The following is a 23,544-nucleotide window of genomic DNA, read 5'->3' as shown; positions in this document are numbered from 1 at the left end:
GAAGGCCAAGCTACCATGTATAGGTCAAACGTGTAGCCAGTCTGACCTGTATCTCTTTCCCCCTGTCCTGTAAGACCCATAATAATCTACCCCAAATGGTCAACACTCAATTAATGACTGACAGCTTCTTTAGTTTTTGTCTCCACTTTCAACTTAAACCCAACCAGAGCTAGCCAAGTATATACCCTTCACCAACCACATGGGATTCCATTCTTCTACCTGGCCTGCCTGCAGCTTCCCAGGCAAACAGCCACCAGCCACCAGCCAGGGCACATCTGAATTCTTCCCTTTTTCCACTATAAAGCCTTCCCACTCCTCTGCTTGCTTTTGATTCTCTGCCAAAACAGAAGGCATGGTGCCTGACTCCCTTGCAATGCCTCTTTTGTGAGCTCTGGATAAACAATGTTTGTCTATTCTCATTTGGTTGGACTTCAATTATTTCTTCAGTGTCTTTTTTTTCCCCCTGATTCTGCCTCTGTATGGACTATGGGTTTGTGTTCTCCCCTAATGCATATGCTGAAGCCCTAATCCCCAATGTGATGGTCTTTAGAGATGCGAACTGTGGGAGGTGACCAGAGTTAGACGAGGTCATGGGCATGGAGCCCTCATGATGGAATTAGTGCCCTTATAAGAATAGACACCAGAGCCTGTGCTCTTTCTCTCTCAATCTCCCCTCACCCCCATAAGAGGACACAACAAGAGGGAAGGGGCAGCCATCTACAAGCCAAGAACAGCACTTTCACCAGGAATAGAATCAACCAGCACCTTGATGTTGGACTTCCCAGTCTCTAGAACTGTGATAAAATAAAATAAAATAAATTTCTGTTGTTGAAGCCACTCAGTCTATTGTACTTTGTTATGTCAGCCTGAACAGATGCAGACGCCCCCTTTTTACTTTTTTCCCCTTCACACCCATTGCTCTGGACCTTCCCAAATCCGCTGGTCCCACCACACTTGATCTGTCCACCATCAAATCAGGGGTCGTATAGTCTAAGTGACAGTTTCATCAGTATATGCTTGTATAGTGCACATTACTCAATCCAGGTTACAAATGCACTGTTCCTAGGCTCTCCTAGAGATAGTATCTTGGTGAAAAAGGACTGATTCCATTGGTTTGAATTTCAGGCATCACAGAAAGCTCAGCAGGGAGACATCTGTGGGCAGGAAGAGGCATTTTTTGTTATCTGTTATATCAACCTCTGGGAACTTCCTTATTCCTTGTAGCTTCTAGATCCTACCTATGTATCAGAACACATCTTATCTTGGTCATTACCCATTCCCTGAAAATATAAGTTTTGAATGTTTAGGGATGTATCAGTTTAAGATATATCTCTATATCTATCTATCTATCTATTCATCTATCTGTCCAGCGTGCTATCATCTGTATATGCACATGCATATTCTAATACTTATTATATATTCATATATTTATAAAAGTGATATCATTTAACTTTCTCCTTCTTAGTTTAATACATAATAAACATCTTTTTATTACAATGAGTATACTACATAATACTTTTTACAGCTGTCACATTTCCTCGTCTATATAATTATACTTGATCCCTCATTACAGGTATGCAGAACTTTTCTAATTTTTTCCTGATTATAAACAATGATTCTTATGTTTTCTTTCCTTTCCCTCTCTTTCACTTAAATCATTAAAAAAAGTTTATTTCCTTGTGGCACATGAGGTAGGACTATAACTATTTATTTCAAAATAAACTCTCTCAACAACACTAATTACTGAATGATCTCTACTATGCTATCAATTCAAAACACTTTATACACCCCTAAATTCCCAAGGTTTCCTTTAGAGTTTCTGTTCTATTCTCCTCTTCTTGTAATTCTTTGATAGAGATGCCCTATTTCAACAATTTTAGTATTTAATGTATCTATTTCATGCCTGATAGAGGAAGGTTGTCTTCCTCCACTTTTTTTTCAGACAAATATGCTGACGTTTAGCCAGAGCCCCTGACAATGAATAAAATGAATGCATTTGTGTTCATTCTTTCTGCTTGCTCTTGTTCTTCTAGAAAAACCAGGGTGCAGAGACTAGACTAGAGGGAGGGAGTCTGTGTGGAGGACCTGCACGGAGCCCAGAAGGGGTCACAACTTGAATGATAGGTGTTTCATGGGTGGCACATTTCCAAGCAGCCTGCACACACCTCGGGGTTGCTCTTGTCAATCACGGTGGGAGTCAGCAGCCTCTAACTGCCTCCAGCTGGACAAGAGGTTGCCAAACCTGGGTGAACATTAAAATCATCCAAAGAGCTTTTCCAAAGTAACGATGCCAGATCTCACTCCAAGCAGAGTGAATCAGAACCTAATGGTATTTGGTGCATTTGAGAATCTCCCCAGGCAGTGCTCTTGGGCAGCCCGAGCTGAGACCCCACGTGGGGGCCTAGAGGCTTCCTCTAGTCTGAAACCATGCTATGGATTCGTTTGGCGTCCCCAGGCCTTGGTACTGCTGCTGACCTGTGGCGGACACAGCAGAACTGAACTGAATTCAGATAAGAACACCCAGCCTTACACGTCTCCCCCAATTTACCTACAGAAGGGACACAGATGATTAGTGCCCACTTGGGAATCCTTAAGACCTTCCCTCCATCACACTGGGAGAAGTAGCTTCAACAGGGAGGAAAATGAGCAAGGTCTTGGTCTGGTAAAGGTGTTCGCTCACAGTTTGAAAAGAGGAGGGTGTCGAGACCATTTAGGCTGTCTCCTTATTTTAACCTCGTGAAGGCCAGAGAGGTTAAATGACTTTGCAAGGTGGTCCAGCTCTCAGTGGCACACCTGGAACAGAAACCAGCCCTTTTGTTTTCCGGGCATCCGCATTATAGCCTGCTGTCCTCATGTGAGGGCGTGCGGGTGTGTGTGTATGTGTATAGGTGTGTGTGTAAGTGTGCATGTGAGAGACTGTGAAAGAATGCATGTGTGCATGCGGATACCAGGAACAGGAGGAGGTAGGGAGTCCGAGCAGAGAACTAGTGGCATTATAATAAATAGAAAGCCAAGAGCCCTCTGCCCTCTCTTTCTGGCACGTGGGTCACTGTGTTCTCTCCAGGTTGGTCTCCGGCAGGTGCGGCAGCATTGGACTGGGTGGCAGGGTAGGCCTCCATGTCCCAGTGCCCGCAGTGTGGGAGGGGCTCTGCACTAAGGTTTACTGATGCAGAATTTGGGGAATGACTATAGTGGGTGCTCTCGGGCTCATTCTGGGGTGAGATGGTGTGTTGGGAAAGCATTGACCATGCGTTGCCTGGCTTAGAGTCCAGGACTGTTCTGTGGATGGATAGCCATTTTCTCCATCTGTAAATTCAAGTCAAGTAGAAATGTCTATGCCCATGCATCACTGAATGTGTGCTCCTTGGACAGACCTCTGTATACCCTAGTGTCCTCCGTGGTGTTCTCTTTGCCAGGCCTAAGTAACCAGGGTGACCTTTTGATCCTGGCACCCGAAGTCTCCTCTTCCTTCTTGAGTCTTCAGGGAGGCCACATGGAGGGGACAGCACCTACCAGGAGAGGCTTTGTTGGGTCTGACCAGCTGGCTGGGTCCTGATGGAAGAGTGCAGGCTGGTTGAATTTCAGGGAAGAGTGCAGGCTGGTTGAATTCAGGCAAAGCCTGAGCTCTTACTTGCTAGACAAAAACCACTGAAGAAGGAAAATTATTTAAGAGCCAGGTAATGCCAGTTAGACACTTACCTGAGCAGTTGGAGATCACTGTCTCATGGGCTTTGCTTTTCATCCAAATAGTTCGGATCACAATGGCATAGATGACACTGTGGAAAGGACCAGAGGTGATATTAACATGGCTGGTGGGTTCCTACTGTCAGGACACAGAAAGACCACTCCAGTTCTCTGAGTGTGAGGTAAGGAGGGAGGGTGCTCTAAACCACGCCTGGTCCCTATCCTGGCTGATTATAGAATCCCTGCATGTCACAGCTACCACTTTTTTTTTTTTTTAAACTGAAAAGGATAGAACATGGTGAAGTGAAATGGTTTCTCCAAGATAACTCAGATGGTTAGAGGTAGAGCTGAGATTAGAATCAAGACTCAGGGTTTGGGATCAGAAAGATTTGTATTTGTATCTAGCTCTACTACTTGCTGCTTGTATAACCTTGACCTTAGACACTCTTTAATGTGGCCCCATGACTCCTGCCTCTGGTATGCGTGCCTTTGTGAGATCCCCTTCCCTTAACTGGGGGAACTGTGACTTGCTTCTAATCCATGCATTGGGCTGAACGTGATAAATGTCTGGGGTCGTGTAAGATTTATGCTTGTCTTGCTAGCGCCTCTCTCTGTTGCTGCCATGAGTCCTACAGCCCCAGAAAATTAATTCTGCCAAGAACCCACGGGAGCCTGAAAGAAGACCCTTCCCCGTTGAGCCTCTGGTGATAGCCCAGCCCTGGCAGACACCTTGATGGCTGCCTTGCTTCAGCGGAGGTGAGCCATGCCCCATTAAGCCATGTCTGACTCCGGACACACAACACTGGAGATAATGAACATATGTTGTTTTAAGTCATGGCTTCAGGATAATTTGTTACCCAGCCATAGATGCAGTCTACTGGCTGACACAGGTTGAATGTTTTCTGCGTCTCCACCCCTAAGTTTACATGTTGAAATGTTAATGACCATGGTGATTGTAGTAGGAGGTGGAACCTCTGGATGATTAGGTCGTGATACAGCCCTGAGGAATGGGGTGTGTATCATAAAAGACACCCCACAGAGCTCCCTAGCCTCCTCTACCATGTGAGGACCCAGGAGAAGTCTGCTGCTCAGAAGAGAGCTGTCACCAGACTCTGACCACGCAGGCGCCCTGTTCTTGGACTTCCAGCCTCTAGCACTGCAAGAACTGAAGTTCTGTTGTTTACAAACCACCCAATCTGTAATGTTTTGTTACAGAAGCCTGAACAGACTAAGGCACTGGGCCTCTGTTGACACTAAAATGGAATTAATAACACAAACACTTTTTTGGGGACGGATCGAATGTGACAACATTGAAAATGCCAAGCACAGCACTTGGAAATTAGCAGAGACTCAATAAATGTCATGTTCTTTCCTCTTTTTCTTTTCCATTTTTCACATACTATCATACTTACTGTAACATGAAATAATTTATGCCTAACAGGAAAACAAAATGTTAATGACTCAAAAGCATCAGGAAATTTTGTATCTTTTGTTCCCTTCGATCAGTTGTTTGATGCTTTCAATATGTTAAGAACCTCAACTAAAAACTTTGGGACAAAGCATTGCTTTACTTTAGAATGGCACACATTTCTCTCCTGAGATTTACTGGTTAAAATAAAATCAGAACTCTGATCTGCAGTGGCTGACAAAGCACTATTGTTTTTAATGATCTTTAGAATATAACTTAATTAATGACTGTGTTAAAAACCTTCTGCTCCTTTTCGTTTTTCCCATTCTTGCTAAGTGAACTCCTCTGAGTGCTCCAGGTGTGCTTGGAGCCTTTTTGGAATATCCCCAGTCCTTCTCATATACCTGCCCAGGGATTTTTCTGGAATTTGTGTGTCTACATTATAGAAGAAATGAGGAAAAACTACTTGTGAGTCTATCCTTACCGTAAGTTGGACATTTGTTATAGCAGAGAAACTTTTTCTCCACATAAATGAAATACAAGGAAAGGTTACAACCACCATGGAACATTAATTATGTATTACAGTTGCAATCCCAGTGCTAAATCAATCAACAATTCAAATACTTATTGGCCATGAGCCATATACACAATGGAAAATTGAGGAAGGTCTTATGTGTTAGGGGTTTGGGCCTCAGTCATCTCTGCCTCATCTCCTAAGGACCCTTTAGGCAAGTGGAAAGCAACTCCTAATTAGTAGGGTGTCCCTTTATGACCCAAATCAGGCCATTGCTCAAAGCGGAGCAGTTATGTATCAGAGAAATCTCTGAATTATATTCGTCTCCTTCTTCTTCGTTGTTCCTTTCATCAGCAAGTTCTGTGGTCTGTCCCTTCAAAATGTCTCCATGTCTCCATGATTTGTTCCTTCTTTTCCATTTGTGCCCCTCAGTATCAGTTTAGATCCTTACAATCTCTTTTTTTCCCCCAAATATTTTTACATTTTATTTTTATTGGGTAAAATAAACATAACAAAATTTACCATTTTAACCACTTTTAACTGCATGGTTTGGCAGCATGAAGTACATTCACACTGTTGTATAACAGTCCCCACTATCCATCTCCAGAATTTTTCATCTTCCCCAACTGAAGCTCTGTACCCGTTAAAAGGAAGGATTCATGAAAGTTCATGGCATCTTCATATGGGGACAGACTAATTTCTGTATGGTTCCAATTTCAGTATGTGCGCTCCTGAAACAAGCACCCCCTTATGACCTCTTGCCTGATTATTGTGATCTTTTAACATCTCTGCTCAGCTACCATCTTGAATGCCCGCGCCTCCCTCAAGGTGGCGCTCTAGGACCCAGAGTCATTCTCTGGCTTAAACCTGCCCCAATGTCTCCACTTACCTACAAGATGACATCCAGGCTCTTACACAGACATCCCACAATCTCCCTCTGTCTTCCTCACCTTTACCTCATCATCCTTCTTCCCTCCACCCCACTGTCTCTCGATGACCTTTCTCCAAATCAGCAACAGGAGTGCCCAACAGAAGCGAGCTGACAAAACTGACCCCAACCCCATGCTTCATATGCAGTTGACTTTGGGTAAATCTGAGTTTCAGTGCCTTCTATCTCTCTGTGCTTGCTTTGCTTTCTTGCCGAAATGCATTTTTAAGCCCATTCTCCATATATCACTTAGCTGTGAAACCTTTCTGAGCTGTCCCTGTTCCTCAGTGATAACTGGTTCTCCCTTCCTTAGGGCCTCCATGCTGGTCTAACACAGTTTTCGTGGAGTCTTTTGTCTATGATGGTCATGTCCTAAAGATCAGCAGATCTATCTATAGCCTATTCTCAGAAACAGAGCTCAAAACAGATTCTCAAAAACAGAAACATCTCTACTGTTTTGGTTTAACTTCTTCCAAGTCTTCAATCTATTTCCACTCTCCCAACAAGTACAGGTTTCTTCAAGTTTCTGACAAATCTGAATACTGAAAGATCATCCAGATCGAAGAAAGTATCCCTTATCTATAACTGGCTGCCTGAGTTCTTGATTTTATGGGACACTCTCTAGACACAGACCCATTTTCTCTCATTTCCTCTGTAGAGGCAGCTCGTGATGGGAGTTGCATGAGAGCCGAAGCCAGAGAAAGACCTTGTAGGACTGCCTTAGGAGGATGCTTGTACCTGGTTCCTTAATCCTGATTCTGGGTTATGTGTAAGAAGCGTCCAGGGAGGAGAACAAAACCTTTGCCCTTCCTGTGGGACACAACAGACAGTATTTCCTCAGACTGTAAAGTGCCCCACCCCTGCAGGATTCAACACAGGGCTGGGGACTTCATGGGTTACAGTCTTGGAGCCATAGACATTCATAGCCAGTGGGGACCTAAATCTCCATCTCTGCTTCCCATTTGGGGTCTGAGGATTGTGTCCAGTTATGCCCTGAAGGTCTCCTTAGAGGTCAAGCATAGGGAAGACAGGTAGGGGGAGTTGATGTTTCACTGAACAAGGCCCTTTTTTCTCTTCTCCTAGCAGGGGCATTAAGGGGACTTGCTAGTCAAAAATGTCTCTCTCATTAATTAATTCATTTCATTTTAGGTATTTGAGGACTCACTTTGTCCCAGGCACCTGTTAAGTCATGGTGGATACTGTGGTAGAAAATACAGATTCCTAGCCCTCATAGAGCTTACACTGCAATGTGGCAATACAGAATACATTTGTGGCAATAGGTAGTAATAAAATGAGGACACAGTAATATATGCTTATAAAGAGGCAAAACGCTCTGAAGATAAAATGGAGGGCAAAACAAGAGTATATAATAGGGACCCTGACTGGTTGTGGGGGTCAGACTTCAGTTTTGAGAGATTCAGTGACTTGTCTGAGTTCGCACAGCTAGAGGATGGGTCCTCTGACTTCAAGGACTGTAAACCGACTTGTTAAGAACCTTGTTATTTTTTTAGGATTTAATCTATTTATTTGACAGACAGAGAGGCAGGCAGAGAGAGAGGGGGGGCGAAGCAGGCTCCCCGCTGAGCAGAGAACCCTACGTGGGGCTCGATCCCAGGACCCTGAGATCATGAACTGAGACAAAGGCAGAGGCTTAACCCACTGAGCCACCCAGGCGCCCCTGTTAACAACCTTGTGAAGGAGGGTGCGCAAGTTCCTCTGGGGGCTGTATTGGGTTACATATGCTATATATGGTTCTAGTTATTTCCTAAATGCCTTCTTTGATTCCTAGACCAGGTTAGCATCCCTGCTGTGGATCCCCTAGGGCTCTCTATTTACTCTACTACCACTCATCACAGTGTTGTAACCCCTTCCTTAATTGGCTGTCTTCTCTGTTACAGGAATATTCTTAAATTCAGACAGCATGTGTGTGTAGTCATTTCTGTATCCCCCTTACCAGGTCCAGGTCTCCCAGAGGGTGGGTGCCCTACAGCTATTTCTAGAAATAATGAATATATGGCAAAAGGTGAAGTGTCAGGGACTCAACAGTATCTCTGTATGTAGTTGGGTTTTGGGAGACATGAAGGCAAAACTAACTTGTAAAAACAGCTTGATACTTAAGAAACTAAAAAATTACATGAGAGTCCTGATATATACAGTCCATTGGTACCATGTTTAATGGGCTCCCAGACAGAGAAAGTCAAAGGGATGCCTTGGCTAACTCACTTGGTGCCACTGAAATAACTGAGATTTCCTAATGGTCCTAGAAGAGTTCATTCTGATGACTTAGGTAATTCAGATGAATTTACTGATGTCTGGAAACAGCAAGTTTGGACTGTTGGGTATCAGTTAGGATACTTTTTATAGCAACTGATAGAAAACTCCCGACTCAAATTGTTCTAAAGTTGGAATATTTCTTATCTCCCATAATTGCAACTTCAAAGGGTCAAAAGCTGAGTTTCAGAAATCTGCCTTTTCTCTTTTCTTTTCAGTGTAGCTGTCTCCCTGAGTCAACTGCAGCAGTTCCAGCTGTCAATCCTGGACACCTGTGTCCAGAAGCAGTATCCTGGGGGTATAGCTCAGTGGTAGAGCATTTGACTGCAGAAGCAGTATCCAGAAGATGAGAAGCCATCCACTCCTGGACTTGTTTCCTAAGAATGGGGAAATCTTTTCCAAAAGCTCTTCAGAAGATGTTCCCTCACATCTCATTGGCTTGAATTGGTCACGTGGCCATTCCCAAACCATTCACATACTGAGGGGAAGGGCTGCCATGAGTGGCTTATTGTGGAATGGATACTGGAATTATCCAATCCAGTATCCAATTGGATACTGGAAATCCAATCACAAATGTCTACCCTGACCTAGCAAATTAGTGAGAATGGCTTTTCAAAAGGTAACTCTTGCCACCCCTCAGGCAACACCATATGGTATGTCACTTCTTTTAATAATATGATGGTTCATTCTTCTTGACCTTGGACCTCATGCCCAGGGACAGTGCTGGCCAGACCCCTGGGGCCTTTCACACACCATGGCCTTAAACTCTGCTGGGCTATACCAAACTTAGCATGGGACTTTCCCATAGTCTGATCTCCATTCTCCAAGCAAAATAAATGGATCTTTTTTTCATATAACACGAATCAATGCTCCATGACAAATGTGCTTTTTATCCACTTATTCCTTTGCAATTGTTGGCCATGGATCTTTTATGCCTCTTTCTTTATGTCACAGAGATAAAAATGATAGAAGAATGAGAAATCAATTAAGTTACAAGAAAATAACCACTGCTAAAGTAAAGCAATTACACCAGGGCTAATAACCTACCCAGCAACAGTTAGACAGTTATGTCAAGTAAATTTTGAAATAATGGGAGTTGTGTTGACCCAGAAAAACAATGTATTGCCTTTATTGTCAGTCACTATGGTTTCAAGTGCTGGGAGCCTGATTTAATTAATGACAGAAGAGCTAAATCTTTATTCATACACAGCTCTCATGAGAGTTTGACCCAGATAATGCAACTCTTCCTTCCTCTCTCCTTCCCTCTCTCTCTGTCTTTAATCCTCTCTCGCTTTTTCCCTTTTTCCCTTCCTTCTTCCCTTTCACATACATGGAGGATCTACCATCTGCCAGAAACTGACCTAGGTACTAAATAGCTAGAAATTTCCATCTCAGGTGTGTGTGTATCAGAGTGTCATAGTACCTCTGCCCTGGGATTGGTTCACATTATCGGTCAGGCCTGCATTGTACATTTACTCCCACATTTATAGAGTGAGCATTAGGTACTGGATTTGGAATCCAGAAATAAAGAGACAAAGTTCTGTACTCAAGAGATACATCACACAAGCAAGCAGGGGTGACACTACCACAAAGTCTTCATGGCAGCAGGGACGAGCAGAGTTTGGAGGTTATGGGTGAACACCCAAGGCACTACTTGGCCTGGGACCTGCAGTGGCCACTCCATGTGGAGTTGGTATGTGGAGTAAGATGTGAAGAATGTGACCTGGGTTTCCAGAAACAGAGCCGCAAGGCAGGGTGGTTGTGGAGGAGTGTTCAGGCATAAGGAACGATGCGCATAATGGTAGAGGGATGAAAAGAGTGAGGGGCGTCCCTGTTGGTTATGGCTGCAGTAGTGGGTGAAGGAGAGAGCATCAGTAGCTCCCCGGAAAGAGCCAGGGACCTTCAAGAAAGAGAAAACATTTATATAGATATTAAATGTATATAAAGCTATAATAATGTAAACAATATGGTATTGGTGGCAGAAAAGCCCCCAGCTTAGTTATTTGTGCAATTCTCTGCTTTCTTCATTATGGCAATACCTAGTAACTGAAAATAAAACTATATTCAAAATGAAGAAGCGAGTGACAAACTAGGGACATGTTTGCAACATATAAAATAAGAAAAAAGTGATTGTCTAAAGACTACCACTCAAGATAGAGAAAGAAAGAAAAGAAAAGTGCAATGAAGAGACTAACAAGTTCAGAAACAATGAGAGTGTTTAAAATATAAGTGTACATATGATAGAATTGCCACTTCATACTACGTCGAAAAGATAGGTTATTCAGTATTCAGTAAATGGTGTTGGGACAAAGGACCTGGCCTTAAAAAAGTAAATTTAAGTTAAATCTCTAATTCATATATAACATTGAAAGTAAATGGTATTGGGGACTTGGCAAATCAAATCAAAAATTTTTAAAAGATTTATTTATTTGAGGGAGAGAGAGCATGAATGAGAGGAGTAGAGGGAGAGGGAAAGAGAATCCCAAGCAACACTGAGTGCAGAGCCATTGTGGGACTCGATCCCAGGACCCTGAGATCATGACCTGAGCCAGACCAAGAGTGGGACGCTTACCAACTGGGCCACCCAGTGCCCAAATCAAATTTTTTTTAAAATAAAATATTTAGGGGCACAGAGTCTGCTTGGGATTTTCTCTCCCTCTCCCTTTACTCCTCCTGCTCATGCTCTCCTTCTAAAATAAATAAGTCTTTTTTTTGAAATGAAATTTTTAATGTATTGCCAACACTGAAATTATTTTCTAGTAACTAAAATAATAAATCATTGGGGCACCTGGGTGGCTCAGTGGGTTAAAGCCTCTGCCTTCGGCTCAGGTCATGATCCCAGGGTCCTGGGATTGAGCCCCACATCAGGCTCTCTGCTCAGCAGGGAGCTTGCTTCCTCCTCTCTTTCTCTCTGCCTGCCTCTCTGCCTACCTGAAGTTAAATCAAAGTAGAAATAAGCATGTGCAAGGGACAGTTTCCTAAGAAGAAATGGGAGGCAATATGTAAAGAAAAACATGAGTAGGTGTGAATACATTTCAACGTGAAAGGTCTGTGTATCACAGAGAAGCCTTATAGATTTCCTTCGTATTTCCACATGGATTTGTGTAAAGTTTTGCATAACGCTTTCCTATGGTTCTTTTAACTTCTTAAAGAATTTGACTTTCTCATTTCTAATTTTTGATATTCATGCTGTCTCCCCTTTTCACATTTAAGCCAGTCTTATTAAATGAAAGCAAAAAAAAAGAAAGCAAAATAAAGCCATATTCAAAACAAAAAGGCAAATGATGAACTAGGGGATTGCCTCAACATATAAAAACAGGAAAAGTTTATTATATATAGAGTATCTTTAAAAATAAAGAAGAGAGAAAATAAAATTGAGAAAAATGGGTAAATGAATATGCAATTTATCTAAAAAACTAAAATGATAATGTACATTTAAAATTTTTTCAACCTCATCTGTAATGAAAAAATTAAAACAACTTTATATGTACTTTTTGCTTATCAATTTGGTAAGGAGATGTGTTTAAAATATAAGTGTATATATTTTATATATATTTTATATTTTATATATATTTTATATATAAATATATTTTATATATATTTTATTTTATATATTTTTATATATATTTTATATATATTTTATATATATATTATATATATATATATATATATAAGTGTATATATTTTATATATATATGTGCCTATCCTGCGTGAAGAAAAACAAAGCATTAGGCATGGTTAAGAAAGTGAATAGACATCTAATTTGAGTTGTTTCCTTTGTCTACTTAAGCTTGGAATTAAGAGTTTATCTAAAAGGACTATAAGCAACAGGATTGAGCTCAAGGGTCCAAAATGTGGTTAAGAAAGAAAATAAAAAAAGATGAACTTTAACTCTGAGAGATATAAAATTGTAGCAAGTTATTCCAGGAGCTAGCTGGAAAACAAATTCTTCACAAGATTCCATCCGGGCCTGGTCTTGGGTCAAGAAGGAGGAGGAGCTGAGAGGGCTGCAGGGTGCCATATTCCCCAGACAGAAGCTCTTTCTTCTGCGAGAGGAGCCTGACCACAGAGGACTGAAGGTCATGACTGAGCAGACAGGAAACGTTTCAGGGAAGCTCGAGCTTGTGGGAGGTCACTCTGAATCTTCATCATTCTACCACAGCTAGGAGCAAGGAGCACAGGGCAGGATTTAGGGAGGCTGTGCTTTGTTGAAGGCTGAGTGCAACTTGCTTTTGAAGTCATCCCTTTCATCGTTGTATTGTACTTGGCTTTTTCTAAGGGCACTACAAGAACACACAAGTCAGGCTGTAGGCAGGTCTGAGAGGTCCTGATGGGAAGGAGCAGCTGGAATTGATGGGGAAAGATTATGGATAGGGAAAGAGCCACATGACAGATCTGGCCAGACAGTGCTTTGGGAACCCTGGGGTGGACATACTGTATCCACCAGCCTGAGCAGGTGTTTGGACTGATTTCATGAGCTGATGGGAAATCAATCAGGAGAGAACAAGGACAAACACTGTCCACTGAAATCGATGCGTCAGTTGCCTGTGATGGACGGCAGGAGGTGCTTCCCCCCAGATGCTTACCCCTGCAACGAGCCACCTTCCTCCTCCACGTGCCACTTTCAACGATGCTATGACTTAACTTTGACTGCTTGTCTAAATAACCTTCATCTTTCCTCCAAGATTCCTCCCAAATTCAGCTCAGTGGAGAGGAGGCAGTACATGGAAATCACGTAGGCGTCAATTTGTCAAGTCAGCAGAGATGACTGACAATCTCCAGTCTCAGCAAGGCTGCGGCACTGGCTATGAGATCCCTCCCCTGCCCAGCTCTACCTCTGATGGAGAGCAAGTCATTTTGCGCTTTTTAGCCTTAGGCCTACTTTTGTGAAAAATTCAGGGGCTGGCCTATGTGATGGATCACATTCTTCCAGCTATGGTATTTTATGCAACTACAGATGAACAAAGAGCAAGAATGCAGGAGTCCCATAACGTCAGAAAAAACTCGAAACATATTTCATACACTTAACACTTCATCAAAGAAATGCATATGAAAACAATGAGATATTTTTTTGAAACCTCTATGTTGGATGGAGATTTCATAAATGATAGCATCTTCCATTGGGTCAGGGGAAGAAAACTCAGAGCTCTTTTTTTTTTTTTTTTTTTTTTGCTGTTGGCAGGAATACACCTTTTCTGTAGGGCAGTTTATGAATATGCATTGAAAGTTTTAAAATGAGCATCATCTTTGATCTAGCAATTCCAGTAGAATAAGTTCTGAAGGAATAATCAGAGACTCATGAATAAATTTAAGTACAAAGATTTTTATCACAGCAGTATTTATATGATCTGAAACCAAAGGCTGGTTCCTTCATTCAGGACAGATTATGGGGCACACCGTGGCCGGCTTGGTGTAGGATCAGCCTGGCCAAGCAAACCCTCAACGTGCCAGTATCTCCCTCAATCCCTGACCCCACCCAGGCCTCTAGAGTCATGCTGTCAGAGGTGATCCTGCCACATGACAAGCGACACCCTGACTCTCCAAGCAGTTGTGGTCTTCTCTGCTGAAAGACCATCTGTGGCCATCATTGGCTATGGGACAGAGGGAGCATCCTATGACTTGGTTGTTAAGGCCCTTTATAATTGAATCTCACCCCACCAGAAGGAGCTTATTGCCAACTTCTTCTCTCTCCCACTGACATGCCTGGCTGTCCTTTCCCTGTCACAGCACTTAACTCGGACCCCCAGTTCCCAGAAAACCTGCTTCCCTCCCACCTTTCCCTTCTCCTATCTGAATTCTTCTCTCCTCCAATTGTCACTTCCAAGAAGTGTTTCTTGTCATTACTTGACCTTACTGCATGTATTTTCTAGCATATTTTTTGTGTGTATCACCTTTTTTTTTTCTCAGTTTTGCTTAAGGTTTGCCTATCTTTTCAATGACAATGTAAGATCTCTGTGCCTTATATTTGAAAGACTATATGAAATAGGAGAAAGAATAGTGTATAAACACAGAAAAACCTCTTTAAATCCTATATGATATTGGGCAGGTTACTTAACCTCTCTGAACCTGAGTTTTACCATACATAAAAAGGGGACTAAATGTAATTATTTGATTGAGTTGGGATCTATGTTAGCTATGGGATGGAATCCCATATGAGGTCACTGTTAGTTATGTCTGTTCCATAATACATACTCAGAAAATATTAGTTCTCCCCTCCTTACACTACATTGGAGAAGTTGGGCTTAACACAAAGTAGCTTTAGATGAAATCTTGAGGTTTGGCCACTTCCCTCAAGGACACTAGGACCAATGACGGGCCTTGTGGGGAGAGAAGAGCAGGAGTTGGTGAACCAGGAAAGCCTCCATTGGGGTCTGGCCTGTTGGTCTCTTACCTGATAATTGCCAGGGGGATGAAGTACACCAGGAAGGCCACAATGGTCATGTATGGGGTCCAGTAGGAGTCATCCGGCCATAGCGCCCAGCACTGCACTTCGCCATTAGAGAGTTTCCTTTTCCCAAATATTATCAGGGTGGGAATGGAGAAGAGGAAAGAAAGGCTCCAGGCAATCACGATGAGGATCTTGGCTTGCTTTTCTGCTCAAAGAAAAGAAGTTGGATGGTTTATCCATGTAGATATCAAAGACATCCAAGATGGGGACAGTATGAGAGATCACAAAGATGTGATCACTGGAGAACAATGATCACATCTTTGGTGGGTGAAGGGCATGGCCATGTGGTCAGACAGAGAGGGAACAGGTAATCTAGTTTGATAGCACGAGCGTCAAAGGAATAGATCAGTGCGTGGGAAATAATGGAAGGGTTGGAAGTGGTCCAGGGAAGTAGGAAAATGTCTATACCACCTTCAGGACTTGAAGTGCTCAGAAGGCAAGCTGAGAAGTATCCACTTTGGAGATGTTAGGAGAACCAGGGATCTCAGGAGGCCTCCTGGATTTTGATGCTTGTTCCCTTTGCCATATTGGGGAAATTCTCTCCAATAATTCTCTCCAATATACCTTCTGCTCCCCTCTCTCTTTCTTCTTCTTCTGGAATCCCAATTATTCTAATGTTGTTTCATCTTATGGTGTCACTTGTCTCTCGAATTCTCCCCTCATGGTCCAGTAGCTGTTTGTCCCTCTTTGCTCAGCTTCTTTATCCTCTGTCATTTGGTCTTCTATATCGCTAATTCTTTCTTCTGCCTCATTTATCCTAGCAGTGAGAGCCTCCATTTTTTATTGCACCACATTAATAGCTTTTTGTAAATTTCAACTTGGTTAGATTTTAGTTCTTTCATTTCTCCAGAAAGGGCTTTTATATCTCCCGAGAGGGTTTCCCTAATATCTTCCATGCCTTTTTCAAGCCCGGCTAGAACCTTGAGAATCGTCATTCTGAACTCTAGATCTGACATATTACCAATGTCTGTGTTGATTAGGTCCCTAGCCTTTGGTACTGCCTCTTGTTCTTTTTTTTTGTGGTGAATTTTTCCACCTTGTCATTTTGTCCAGATAAGAGTATATGAAGGAGCAAGTAAAATACTAAAAGGGTGGCAACAACCCCAGGAAAATATGCTTTAAACAGATCAGAAGAGATCTCAAATAGTGAGGGGGGAGAAAGGGGCAAAAAGAGGCTCAGAAAGAAAAAAAAAAGAAAAAGAAAAGAAACAATTAAAAAGAGAAAACGAATAAAGAAAAAATATTAAAAAGAAAACATACATATATATGTTAGATAAACTAGTTTAAAAACGTTAAAAAAGAAAAGGGTAAAAGTTAAAAAAAATTAGCAGAAGAAGAGAAAAAAAATTGAAAAAGAAGAAAAAATTAAATTAACTGCAAGACTAAAGAATCATGGGGAGAAAGCCAGGAGTTCTGTGCTTTGCTTTCTCCTCCTCTGGCATTCCGCTGCTCTCCTTGGTATTGAAACTGCACTCCTTGGTAGGTGAACTTTGTCCTGGCTGGATTTCTTATTGATCTTCTGGAGGAGGGGCCTGGTGTAGTGATTCTCAAGTGTCTTTGCCTCAGGCGGAATTGCACCGCCCTTACCAGGGGCCGGGCTGAGTAATTCACTCGGGTTCGCTTTCAGGAGCTTTTGTTCCCTGAGCGCTTTCCGTAGAGTTCCGGAGGACGGGAATGAAAATGGCGGCCTCCTGGTATCCGGCCCAGAGGAGCTGAGAGCTTGGGGCCCCATTCCTCAGTGCGTCCTCAGAGAACAGCGCCCATTTACTCCCATCTCCCTGGCCTTGGGCCACGCTCCGAGCTCACCGAACCTGCGACCGGTTCAAGGTAACCCCAAGCTGTGAGCTTACTCCTCGGCTCTGTCTCTGTAGCCGGCTTCCCTGTTCTAATACCTGCAAGCTCTGCGACACTCAGACACCCCCAATCGTTTTGTGACCCTGTGGGACCTGAGGCCACGCTGACCCCGCGTGGGCTTCACCCCGGTTTAGCCTCTGGAGTGATGTCCCTCAGTGGAACCATTGGGAGATTTTTGATGACTGCTTCAATTTCCTTACTGGTTATGGGTCTGTGCAGGTTTTCTATTTCTTCCTGGTTCAGTTGTGGTAGTTTATATGTCTCTAGGAATGCATCCATTTCTTCCAGATTGTCAAATTTGCTGGAATATAGTTGCTCATAGTATGTTCTTATAATTGTATTTCTTTGGTGTTGCTTGTGATCTCTCCTCTTTCATTTATGGTTTTATTTATTTGGTCCTTTCTCTTCTTTTTGGTAAGTCTGGCCAAGGGTTTATCAATCTTATTAATTCTTTCAAGGAACTAGCTCCTAGTTTCGTTGATTTGTTCTACTGTTCTTTTGGTTTCTATTTCATTGATTTCTGCTCTGATCTTTATTATTTCTCTTCTCTGCTAGGGTTAAGGCTTCCTTACTGTTCTTTCTCCAGCTCTTTTAGGTGTAGGGTTAAGTTGTGTACTTGAGACCTTTCTTGTTACTTGAGAAAGGCTTGTATTGCTATATATTTTCCTCTCAGGACTGCCTTTGCTGTGTCCCACAGATTTTGAACTGTTACATTTTCATTATCATTTATTTCCATGATTTTTTTCAATTCTTATTTAATTTCTGGATTGACCCATTCATTCTTTAGTAGGATGCTCTTTAGCCTCCATGTATTTGGGTTCTTTCCAACTTTCCTCTTGTGATTGAGTTGTAGCCTCAGAGTATTGTGTTCTGAAAATATGCAGGGAATGATCCCAATCTTTTGGTACCAGTTGAGACCTGATTTGTGACCCAGGATATGATGTATTCTGTAGAATGTTCCATGTGCACTAGAGAAGGATGTGAATTCTGTTGCTTTGGGATGAAATGTTCTGAATATATCTGTGATGTCCATCTGGTCCAGTGTGTCATTTAAAGCCTTTATTTCCTTGTTGATCTTTTGCTTGGATGATCTGTCCATTTCATTGAGGGGGTGTTAAGGTCCCCTGCTATTATTGTATTATTGTCAATGTGTTTCTTTGAATTTGTTATTAATTGGTTTATATAGTTGGCTGCTCCCAAGTTAGGGGCATAGATATTTAAAATTTTTAGATCTTCTTGTTAGATAGACACTTTGAGTATGATGTCTTGTCCTTCCTCATCTCTTATCATAGTCTTTGGCTTCAAATCTAATTTATAGGATATAAGGATTGCCACCCCAGTTTTCTTTGGATGTCCATTACCATGGTAAATTGTTTTCCACCCCTTCACTTTAAATCTGTAGGTGTCTTTGGGTCTAAAGTGAGTTTCTTGTAGACAGCATATTGATGGGTTTTGTTTTTTTTTATCCATTCTGATACCCTGTGTCTTTTGATTGTGGCATTTAGCCCATTTACATTCAGGGTAACTATTTATATATATATATTTATATATATATATAAATTAGACTGGTAAATAGAACAGAGCCACCCACTTGATTAAGGTGTATTTTGGTCTCTTAGAAGAAACTACCTCCCAAAATTTTTTAAATAAAGAAATATTTATATATATACACAAAAATAAGGTTAAACATGATAAAGGGATTATTAAGGATGAAAATTTTTAAAAAATTCTAAAAAAAGGAAAAAAAATTCTAAAAAAAGGAATTGATAAGTTGGTTGGAAAAAAAAAGAAAAGAAAGTGGAGAGAATTTGCTCAGAGTGGAGACTAGAACAAAGCCCTGTGCTAGATTTAGGACATATTTTGGTCTATTAGAAGGAATTGTATCCCAAAAAATTTTTAGAAGGAAAAAACCCTATATGTATACAAAAAATAAAGTCAGATACAATGAAGGATAAATATGAGTATAATAATGAAGATTTAAAAAAAATTTTTTAGGAAGTTATTATTAAGTAAACTAGTTAAAAAATGTTAAAAGAAGAAATAGGAAAAGTTAAAAAATTAGAATAAGAAAAAATAAAATTAAAAAAAATTAATTAACTTTGCAAGACTAAAGAATCATGGGGAGAAAGACATGAATTCCATGCTTTGCTTTTCCCTCCTCTGAATTCCGCTGTTCCCCTTGATCAGTGAGCTTGGTCTTGGCTGGATGTTCTTGCTGATCTTCTGAGGGAGAGGCCTGTTGTAGTGATTCTCAAATGTCTTTGCCCAAGGTGGAATTGCACTGCCCTTGCCAGGGGCCAGGCTAAATAATCTGCTTGGGTTCATTCTTGGGAGCTTTTTGTTCCCTGAATGCTTTCTGAAGAGCTCTGGAGGACGGGAATGAAAATAGTGGCCTCCCAGTCTCTGGTACGGAAGAGCCCAGAGCTCAGGGGTCCCACATCTCAGTGCACCCTTGGAGAAAAGCAGTCAGTCACTACGGTCTCTGGCCGTGCTCCGAGCTCACCTGGCCTGTTACTGAGCATTTCTGTCTCTGACACACAGTCCCATTTGGAGTCTCCAAACCCAGCAGATTCCTGCCCCCAGGGAAGGAAGTTGAGTCTTCCTAGATCTGCCACTTGTGGTGTCCCTGCTCAAATAGCAGTGGCCCGACTATGCCACAGATCACAGTTTAGGGTAATCCCGAGCTGAGAACGCACTTCTTGGCTCTGTCTCTGTAGCTGGCTTCCCCAACTATGGGGATACCTGCGAGCTCTGCTACACTTAGACACCCCCGGAAATAGCCAGCCCAAATTTTGATAATGTGTTCATATGTAATACGTAGATTACACATATAAAAATGTGAACATAATATACATGCTGGTTTTCAATCTCATTTTTTTCTCAGAAAAAATTTTTATGACCATATATCTTCATGTCAAGAAAGTCTTTGTCAAAAAATTTTATGACGTCTTTTCATGTCTGCATCTATACAAGCGGCATTCAGACTTCTTTAGGCAATAAAAGCTTTTCATCAAATATAATTCTATCTCGAGCCCAGTGCAGGATGCCTGGTTGGCTCAGGCTGAGGTTGCGTGACAGCCGGAAGCTTCCAGACCTGTTCTAGAGCAGGTCTACAAAATGAGTCCTCCAGGGCCATTGTGTGAAATGTAATTTGAAAAGCACCGATATAAATTCTTTCCCCATCACTACACTAAACTCCAATTTTATTGATAACCTATTATTATTCAAATTGTTTCCAATTATTTTATTGCAAAAAATTTATGTGTATTCTCTTTATGGTGCTGTTGCCTAAGGATAAACTCTGAGAAACTGATTTTGGTAAATATTATTCAATTTCTTCCAAAAGTGTCTACAACTTATGGCTCCCATTGGAAGTGTACAGACATGCCTATTTCTGTATATTCTCCCAACATTGAGAGGATTCTTCCTCTTACTCTTGTTATCTCATTGATAAGATTTCATATCCAAATGTCTAATCTTGCAGTTCTTCAGTTAGTGATCAAAAGGAACATTTCTATATATCGTCCATTTATTTTTTTTTGTTTCTTAATAATTTGTTCATGTCCTTTGTCTGCTTTTTCAATTGGTATGTTCTTATTTATACAAATAATAAACATCGTATGCATACCTAAGCAGAATAACAAATAGAAAATATTTGTATACAACAGGCAAATGGATAATGTCCTTCTTCTAAAGAACTCTGGAAAAGAAATAAGAACTTTAAGAGTTTTAAAGTTTTGGTGTAGTTTATTTTTATTTTTTTTAAAGATTTTATTTATTTATTTGACAGACAGATCACAAGTAGGCAGAGAGGCAGGCAGAGGGAGAGGGAGAAGAAGGCTCCCTGCTGAGCAGAGAGCACGACATGGGGCTTGATCCCAGGACCCTGGGATCATGACCCAAGTTGAAGGCAGAGGCTTTAACCCACTGAGCCACCCAGGTGCCACAGTTTTGGTGTAGTTTAAACTACATTTATTTCCCTATTGTTTCTGCTTTTGGTGTTATTCCCAGAAAGATCTTTCCGTCACCAAAAATAAAAAGTTTCACCCATACGCTTTCAAGTTTAAAATTTTTACTTTTTCCATCCTACTGGCATTTACTTTGTAATTCACTGTGACAGATGGCAGTCTAATATTTTTTAAATGGCTAGACAACTATCCTAATGCCATATACTAAGTCATTCTTTTCTAACTAATTTGATATTCCATATGCCTTATGTACATTATTCTGGTTTCAGTATCATATTTCTTAAGTTATCAAAGTTTTATATTATGCTTTAGTATCCTGAAGTATGTATTTCTCTTCATTATGAATAGATGTTTTCCTAATTATTCTTGTATTTATTTAAATGTCAGTTTCTTTGGAGTTCCTGGCTGAGGAAACGGCCACTTTAGTAAAAAGCAGTGAACAAGACCATTAAGAATAAGGTGAAGGCCTCCCCTTCCCCTCTTCTTCCATTGGTTTAGTCGCCATCACCTGGTGTCTGCTCAGCCATGAGGGACACTCTGTGACTTCTGCCTGCTCAGTTCTGGGTAAAGAAGCTGTGCTGCCCGGTGGGGAATCTCTTTCTGCTGCCCCCTCTTTGTTCAATCACATGAACCCTTAGCCTAGCCCCTCAATGCTGCCCTTAAATTCTGAGGAACTGTAACACCAAGTAATACCAAGTGAACCCAACAGGGTTCCCTGTTCTCACCTACCACATCACCCCAAAACTCCTACATTGCCATGCAGCCTTTCTGGGCGAGTGTGGCATCCATTTTTCATCAGATCCCTGTGTGCTGGGAATTCCATGAGGTTCTGTTATTTGAAGCCTTCTTTCCTTGGCTCTCTCCCAGCTGTACATCCCCTTTATTTCTGTTTCCTCTGTGACTTCAGTGGGATTGGCCAGAGAGGAAGGGAAAATGGTAATGTCTATTTCTAAGTTTTCACCTTTCCCCAAAGCTATTGAAGATGATTATTTTCCAAGTGCCCTCCACCAAACCTCTATTAATTCTGTAGTGAGGAAATAAATTGCTTTACATCTTTAAAAGAAACTATAATATTCATTGATGCCTTTTCTGTAATTTAGGACACTGTTTAGAATATTGCAGTGTCTCCTAGAACTAGTCATATTTGCCATGAGCTAAAGAGTTGATTTTTTTTTAACCCAATGAGTATGGTGAGATGAGTAATGTTTCCCTTCTGGCTATGGATTCCCTAAGCCTCCACCTCTGGCAAATATCTCAGGGCACCCCTCATGTTTCCTTATACTTAATTTCCCTAATACTCATATTTCTGTACCTTGAAATACTCTGGTGTATGTGTTTTTGTATGCCCCCACTCAATCCTTCCTGGGGCTTGCTGGGCATAACTAAATAGGTGAATGAATAAGTATATCAGACCTTTGTTTACATCATGAAGTGTCTCTCCCATTTCCCTTCATCCCACTTCCTGCTTCCTCCTTTATCACAATCACTGAGGCAATGAAAGTGCCCAGAAAGCTTGGTGCTGGTCACATACTTTACACACACACACACACACACACACACACACAAAACCAACCTTAAGAAAAGCCTACAATAAACAGGTATAAATTCTATTTTTAAAATAGTTTTAATTGTGCACAACACATCAGTCTACCTTCTTGTACGTAAGTCCCTGTGGTCACTATAGCTAGTTGAAATCCCATTGCCAGAAGTGAGGACTAGTTGATGTGTGCCCTTGCAAGCATTTGTTTATTACTTTTTCTTTTTTTACTGTCTGTGGCTATCCCACTTCCTCATTGAGAAGCAGGATATGTGGTAGTCAAAATACCTGAATTACACCCAGGCCATCTTGGGTTCAAGTCTTGCCCTGCACCTACCAGCTGTGTGATTTGGGCAAGTTACTTTAACTCTCTAAATTATAATTGTCCAAACTGTTCAGATTCAGATAATAATTCAGATAATAATGGGACCTATCACATAGAGATGTTGTAAGAATTAAAGTACTTAACATGGTTAAAGAACTTATATAATCATGAATGCATCTGGTATGTAATCAATAAATCTAAGCTACTGAAACATCTACATTCCTCCACTGAAGGAATTCCTGCTGTTCTAAGCAAAGCTACAATAAACAACACATGTACATACAGGCATGAATGTGAGTGTTTGTCCAGAGAAGATACTGGGAAGTAGAACTTCAAGGTCAAAGGACTGCACATTTTGTTTTAACTAGATGTTGTTAACTTATCATTTAAAGGATCTATGTCAATATTCTCCAAAATATTCAATAGTATCTGATGACATTAATTCTATTTACTCTAAAGTTCTGCTTGTTCTGCTAATTTTACTTTCTTAGTTGTGAATGTCTCAGAATGGTATTTTGAACTATTATCTATTTTCCACAGTTTTGTTTTTGTCTCATTTTGTATAATATTTCATTGCACTTCATCTCTGTAGTAAAGATTTCATATT

At 41.2% G+C, this 23,544-nt stretch overlaps 1 protein-coding gene across 2 annotated transcripts in view; it reads right to left on the bottom strand.

Annotated features, from left to right (window-relative positions):
* The window catches only part of NPSR1 (neuropeptide S receptor 1), a 145,170-nt gene that overhangs the window by 16,439 nt on the left and 105,187 nt on the right, over positions 1 to 23,544 (bottom strand). For both annotated transcript variants that reach the window (XM_044244572.1, XM_044244573.1), the window contains 2 exons: positions 15,197 to 15,398; positions 3,700 to 3,776 (listed from right to left, as the gene is read on the bottom strand). In XM_044244572.1, coding sequence (XP_044100507.1) covers positions 3,700 to 3,776; positions 15,197 to 15,398 — 279 coding nt within the window. The remainder of the gene's footprint in view (positions 1 to 3,699; positions 3,777 to 15,196; positions 15,399 to 23,544) is intronic.

This window comes from Neovison vison, chromosome 4 (genome assembly GCF_020171115.1).
Source record: "Neovison vison isolate M4711 chromosome 4, ASM_NN_V1, whole genome shotgun sequence".
Lineage (NCBI taxonomy): Eukaryota > Metazoa > Chordata > Mammalia > Carnivora > Mustelidae > Neogale > Neogale vison.
This window is presented reverse-complemented; position numbering and strand designations above follow the sequence as displayed.